The following is a 7,436-nucleotide window of genomic DNA, read 5'->3' as shown; positions in this document are numbered from 1 at the left end:
AGTCCCTTTATAAATCTCAAGCCAACCTAACGCAATCAGTGTGTGCATGCACTTTTAGTTGCTCCTTGTCAGTAACCATGTATGGTGTAAAATACATTTCTGAGTATTCACAAACTAATCACCACAGAATGGAGAAGGGTTTTAGAAGACAGAGGATTGAAATAAATAGGAAGAAGACAAAATATGAGGTTTAATGATGATCAGGATTCAGAAGTTTGCTTGCAGGGAGAGTTATTGAAAAGAGTTGATACATTTAGATAGATAGATACTTTATTAATCCCAAGGGGAAATTCAAAAAAGATTTAAATACCTTGGATCAGTGGTAGCACAAGATGGAAGACTAGATGCAGAGATAACCCACAGACTTCAGTGTGAATGGAACAATTGGAAGAAGGTATCATGAATACTGTGTGATCGAAGAATTAAGGGAATGGTTAAAGGTAAGGTATTTAAGACATAGGTAAGACCAGCAATGATCTATGGAGTTGAGAGATGCGCAGTAAAGGGATTGCAAGAGAAGACGTTATATATGGCAAAAATTAAAATGTTGAGATGGATGTGTGGAATTACAAAAAAGGACAACTCCCCAACTATCACACACAACATGACCATTAAGCTGACCCGTCCAATCAGACCTTCAGGTCCACCCATTAATTATGTTTTTAATGATGGGAAAAAGACTTCCTTCATACAAAATAAACATATGTACTTGAAGATTCACAGAACTGAATAGGGAATATTTGGCTGGTAGGCACCCACCCTGCGAGTATGGTAACATGTCATACGCAAACCAGTTAATCTAGATGGTTAGTATGACCAGAGATATACAGTAGTTAACGCTATGTGATGCGTGCGCTTGAGGACGCTGCTACTATGCAAGCAGTGTACTGTCTATACTTGTTTGCATACTTTAAGTAAATCTGGAGGATTCTACTAAGTGGCAGTGAGAGACATCACAGTGAGAAAACAAGGTCTAGTTTCGCTGTGGTGTGAGTTGAGGGAAGAAAAATGTTAAAGATAAAATATTTTTTAATACTGATGCTGTTGCGAAGGTCTATGGGATACCTTTAAATGTATCACGTCATTACAATGGTGAATATGCAACAATTGTATTGATGATGCGAGAAATGGATGAAGAAAAGCACCGTGAATACATTTGCATGTCATCATTTAAGTTTGATTATGTGCTTCACCACATCAAACCATTCATCAAACATCAAAGCACGCAGATTTATCCTGTTGGAGCTGCTTGGCAGTTTACTGTCACATGTTGATAGTGAACAATGATCCTGAAAACATGAACACACATACCGCCCCTATTTTTCCTGGTATTTTAACTTGCGCATGCATCACGTTAATTTCTGACAAAGTGCTCAGAAGACATGTCAGAAGAATGCTGGGAATGCGTGGCAGCCATGATGTGTGTGTATAAACATTCTGAGCATGAAGTACAAACTGGTCCTAACTCAGCATTACCTTCAGCAGCAGTGCGGTGCTTCAATTCCCCGCTGATTACTTTAACAATTTAAAACACAATGCATCAATTTAAAAAAAAAAAAAAAAGACAGATAATAGAAAATGCTGGACATTTCCCAGGCTTCGTAGTTACATGGCTACCTGATATTTCCCAAGAAGATTCTCATATTGGGAACGGAATTCAGTTATCAAGCAGTAGGAGCAAGGTGGACGTGACAAAAGCGCCAAACCGTAGACTCAGACTGAATAACATGGGCCAAGTTCAATCACTGTCGATGACCCGGGCACGGACAATCCTAACCAAGCTGTTGTGAATGAATACCAAGGGAGCTCCAAACGGGGAAAATTTTTTCTTCCACCCATAAATACCTGCACATCCTGACTGCAGTTGGACACAGAGGCCAATGGGATCATTTGGTAGGGTTCCCTGTTCAGCAAAATCTAGGGCTTGCTGATTGATTTTGAAAATAAATAAATTCAGCTTGCATTTTAAAATTCAATCAGTTTTAAGTGTTCTTAAAATTCAGTTTAAATGAAAAGTCTATAACCAGATCATACATTTACAGAATTACACTACTTGTTCATAATTTTACATAAAAGTGTGTACCTTATACAAAATGACCCAAGAATACAATGTTCACATAATAAAAATAAAAACAGTGGTAGGCATCACTGTAGAAATACCCGACATTCTAGATTATTTGGTTCATTATAATATTTCATCCCTTTATGACAGCGGGTTACAAACACATTTGATGACACTGCTGTTGACCAATTTATTGCAGGTGATTTTGCATGGCTAATTCACACCTATTCATTTGTGTAGAGGCTGCAGGCTCAGAGAAATTGTCTCATGAAAGTGATAGTTTTTTGTATTCTTTTCCCTTCCTTTCACTGTCAGTATATTCTTATAAGACAGATAGTCAAAACCAACACTGCTACCTTTCCCTTATAACAAAATAATTTGATTAAAATGACATTTAACAAAAAAAAGAGGTCTTTATCCCATCTTTTACTCTTATTTTTCTTCCACATGGCCTAGTGTAGGTCAGAGAAGTAGCACACGTGTAAGCCGGTACAGACCACAGTAAGTCCACTCTTCCTCCTACTGAATTCCCAGGTGCCCTTTCATCTAGCACATTCTGGGTTGGCCCTTGGGTCATATCAAAGTTGGCCATCCTTGCAATGCAGACATTTTCTTTGCAGTCCTGCGGAGGAGCCCATTTTGAGTACTTGCATCCAATGCTTGTATTTTATGGGTTACTGCATGATTGTGTCCAATAGTAGAAAGGGAGTGCAGGGCAAACATGAAATTCAGAAGTTCCTTGGAGAATATTTTGATTGACAGTTTCTGGTAAAACACAGACAGTTCTGCTCATTTTGCACAAATCTGAAGGTGAAAGAAACTTAAGCTCCTCCACTTTGTGCAGCTGCTCCCAAGTTATTCTCTTCCAGGACATAACCCTTCTCTCAGAGCTGAAGATGTTGATTTACATCACAACTGCTTCACACCATTCCATAGATTTTAGTCAGATCTGACCAAAAGGATATCCACAAAATCAGCAGACAGTGCAGGTTCCTAAATAGAACACTCTTAAGCCTCATTTGCTGCTTGCTATACTAGTCAAGGAAAATAAGAACAACAGGATAGCATGTGCCATGTTATAAACCTGTATTTTTGCACTGCTTTCCACATAATATCCTTAAGGAGCAGAGCATCCTCCAGGTTCACAAAATGAATAGAATACTACTCTAATAACTGTATAAAAGAAGACAGTATTTACAAGTCTGTTACAAGTTACGTGGTAACAAGTCCATCTATTAACTAGTATCTCTCTCCTTTCCATTCCAATAGGGACAGTCACTTTAAAAAGGCTGTGTTGAGTGCCATGTGTTAGCAGTTCTACTGGAAACGAATGATTTACCAGTAATACACACAGACAAATACATTACATATTTCCCTTAAACCAGTTCTAAATATATAGTAATTTAAATAAGAAAGCAAACAAAAACAAATAAAACGAAACCTTTGCTGTAAATAAGACTTTTATTGTGTTTAGCTACTTTTTACCAAGTTATAAGTTTCCCTTAGAGTGGATTGGTTTTACTTAGCAGTCTTATTCAAAAATTTCAAACACACTTCCTCCAAAACTACACATTTTCTCTGCAGTCCAAGTATTGGTGTTTCAATCCGTTAACATCCAGACCCCGCTCCCAAACCATCTGGACTTTACACTTGTCATAAAATGCTTTATCCTAAGAGGTTTTAAATAAAAAATGCAAAGATTGTTCATGCATACTTTAGTGTAAAAAGCATGTCAGAGTATAAATGATTATACTTAAGATACATATTAAAATGCTTTCATATGTATGGAATGTAACATGTCTGTGTGGAATGTGCACATTGCATTTTAGTAAAAGTGTACATTTTAAACAGCCAAACTGTTTGAATGATACTAAATGATATGATAATGTCAAAAAGAGAAGGCACTGAGTAACAGCTTTATAAAAATATTGTATTATGATCTTCCCCCTTTAAATAGACCTTGCTAAACACTCCAATTTTTGTACAACTGTTGTTCAAATAACCTTTGCTTGCAAACCAATATTGCTCAAGATAAGAAAACTGTACAAAGATATTTAAAGGTTTTTTTAATTATTAAAAAGAAGTACTTGGCAATTCTGTCTCATGATATGAATGCATTTCAATGTGTACCTAAGTAGAATAAACCATAGCCACCTGGGAGAATAATGATAATTATTTATACAGCTTCCTTCTCTCCAAGCACCCAATTATAATTCCAGTCTGTTATGAAATGTATAAAGGATAGCTATAGGAATTCCATTATCAAAGCCTTTTAACCAGCAAACGGCTTATTTGTGAGATGTTATTTTGCAAAAGGAGAGGCAGCATTTACACCTTCTTCATTCCTCTTCCCATCAAACACGCAAAGACTGTCATGACCATTTTGGGCTTCACTTCTACTAGATCATCTGGCAGAGCATAAACTCTAGCTCCAATCCTTCGAGCCATTGAGACTGCATATCTGGTGTAGGAGAAAGGAAGAAAGGAAATAAAAAATATTTAGTAAAACAGGCATCATTTAATTTTCTCCATGTTATTTATTCTGTATTTGGCAACCAAGCACAGTGCAAACCAACAATTTTTGGACGTTTTTATAGTTTACCTCATTCATTATATCCGTTTATGGAATAATTCAGCTAGGCACAAAAAAATGGAAAATTATGGCACAAACATTTCAAAAACATGTAGATTGATGGCAACAAAACACAGCAAAGCATACACGTGAAGTTTCTGAAGATGGCAAAATAAAGGCGAAGATATAAAAAAACTAAAAACACAGCCAACCTGGATAAAAAGTTTTGCTTTACCCACTTATGTCCTTGCAAGGATAACAACGACCTTAAAACATCTACACACTACAATTATCACTGCATTCAAAACTGTGCCTTTGAACTTAACAGCATATAACTCCATTTCCATAAAAGCTGGGATGCTGTGTAAGTTGTAAATAAAAGCAGAGAGCGGAGATTTGCAAAGCATTTAAGCCCATATTTAATTGAAAATAAAACAAAAAACATTTATTGTCTTATGAACAATTTTAGAATAACGTTCCTCGTTGTAAACTGCAAACAATTTGGTGATTTCATCATCAATGGTACATAATATCATTAGAAGATTCAAATAATGTGGGAAAATCTCAGTACAACACGGCCAAAAACCAAAATTGGATGGCCAATGGATGTGTGTTATGTATCATTTACGATAATATCTTAACTGTCGTTTTACAGATGTGCAAGCTGAAATTATCGAGTAAATCACTCAGGTTGCAAAAAAAAAAACAAACAATCAAAAACACACTCCGAGAGTCTTCAAATTCACTGTCTCATGTAACCCAACAGGATAGACTACTGTGTGTGCACTCTGAGTTAAGCTAGCATAGCTGCCTAAAACTGAGTGAGCAAACAGCACCAGGGAATAAACAGCACGTAATCTACGTTGTTAGATTTAATTGCAAGATGTGGATCATCCTCAAAATTATGCAATTCATTTGAACGGATTATTTCTATTTCTATAAGAAGAACATGACAATCAGGTGCTTTTTATTTCGCAAGAAGTCTTGGTTGAAGATCCTTGATTCCAAAGCACATTTTTTTTCTTTCTATATTTAAAACACTTGCACAGATCCCCATCTCCTTGTCCCGCTCCATCTGCCCCTATGGCTGCAGAAGTTGGAGTAGGTGATGACATAAGGGAGGGAGCAAAAAAAAAAACAAACAAAAACTGGAATTCAGAGAAGACAGAATTTTGGATTTTTACACTATATTACAGTATGTTAGACATTTGTTCTTGCTTGGAGGCTGCACAATTCATCTTACAGCAGAGCAGTTTATGTTTATCCAGACTATAATGATCATGTAGTTTATTACAATTATGATTAGTATTTTATTCCTTTTGGATTCATATCTTGTTTATATTAAAGGTAAGTGTATTTAAAATGCTCTCATAATAACAGTTTTGTTGGTCTTGGTACATTTTTCATGTAAATCCTGTAGGCCACTTTGAAATAGTTTATTCATACTTGCACTGTTTGACCTCAGTAATACTTTGACTGGTGATTTTGATGATTTTGTGTTAATTTACTTTGGTTGTAAGTAAATAAATAAGGCCCGTTTTCCTTAAGATTTGCTTCCATTAATCTCATTAGTCAGCTACAATTAATATCCTATTATAAAGGCCAAGCTAGATCAATAACACTTTTATAAACACGTTTTTAAAGGATGCAAAATTAAACAATTAAAATAACTAAATTATTGTTATCATTAGAGTCCCAGAAAATATCAAGATATAATTTTTTATATATATGCTATGGTTTATATATGATCCTCTGGCCCTGAGGCAGCAATGTATTAAAAACAAACATGATTCTATAATGGAAATCACTATATGGGCTCAGAACACCAATGTCTATGAATATTCACAAATGTAAGTTAAATCTCTACCATACAAAGAAGAAACCATATAGAAATATGATTTAAAAACACTGTCACCTTCTCTGGGCCTACGCTCATTTAAGATTGACTTAAGCAAAGTGGGAAAACTGCTGTGTGGTGTGACGAATCAAAATTTGAACATCCTATTGGAAAACATGGATGCCACATCCCCCAAGCTAAACAGACTATTCAGCTTATTACCACAGTTAAAAAAAAAAAAAAAAAAATCATCCATAATGGTACAGGGGTGCATTAATGCACTTGGCATTGGTAGCTTGCACATCTAGGAAGACATCCTTAATGCTGAATGATATATACAGGTTTGAGGGCAACATATGCTGCTATCAAAATGACGTCCTTTTCATGGAAGGCCTTGCATACTTCAGAAAGACAGTGCCAAACTGCATTCTGCACATATAACCACCAAATAGACAGGGTGCTAAACTGGCCTGCCTGTAGTCCTGACCTCTCACCAACTGAAAACATTTGGGGCATTATGAAACAAACAAGAAAAGAGACCCCAAACTGTTGAGCAGCTGAAATCCTATATCAGGCAAGAATGGAGCAACATTTCAGTTTCAAAACTACAGCAATTGATCTCCTTGGTTCCCAAATGTTTACAGAGTGTTGTTAAAAGAAGCGGTGATGCAACACTCTGGTAAACATGGCCTTCACCCACCTTTTTTGAAGTGTGTCACTGACATTAAATTCAAATTGAGTCTACATTAAAATAAATAAAAGTTCTCAATTTCAGCTTTTGATATGTTAAGATTTGCAAATCATCACATTCTGTTTGTATTTGCATTTTACACAGCATCCCGACTTATAAATTAACAACCATGAAAAAGTTTTAATGGTAAAATTCAATAAAACACCTGGTAAATATTATGTCAAATTGATTGACAACAGTTTTAAAACCACAGGTACACATTAGTAGTCCTTGC

General features: G+C 35.8%; 1 protein-coding gene across 2 annotated transcripts in view; it reads right to left on the bottom strand.

Annotated features, from left to right (window-relative positions):
- Nucleotides 1-3,504: 3,504 nt before the first annotated feature.
- Nucleotides 3,505-7,436, bottom strand: part of LOC120537507 (plastin-3) — a 77,063-nt gene continuing 73,131 nt past the window's right edge. For both annotated transcript variants that reach the window (XM_039766499.1, XM_039766500.1), the window contains exon 16: nucleotides 3,505-4,523. In XM_039766499.1, the coding sequence (XP_039622433.1) occupies nucleotides 4,391-4,523 (133 nt within the window). In that variant the 3' untranslated portion in view covers nucleotides 3,505-4,390. The remainder of the gene's footprint in view (nucleotides 4,524-7,436) is intronic.

Source organism: Polypterus senegalus, chromosome 10 (assembly GCF_016835505.1).
Source record: "Polypterus senegalus isolate Bchr_013 chromosome 10, ASM1683550v1, whole genome shotgun sequence".
NCBI classification, from domain to species: domain Eukaryota; kingdom Metazoa; phylum Chordata; class Cladistia; order Polypteriformes; family Polypteridae; genus Polypterus; species Polypterus senegalus.
The sequence above is the reverse complement of the archived record's forward strand: the minus strand, read 5'-3'. Positions and strand labels throughout refer to the sequence as shown.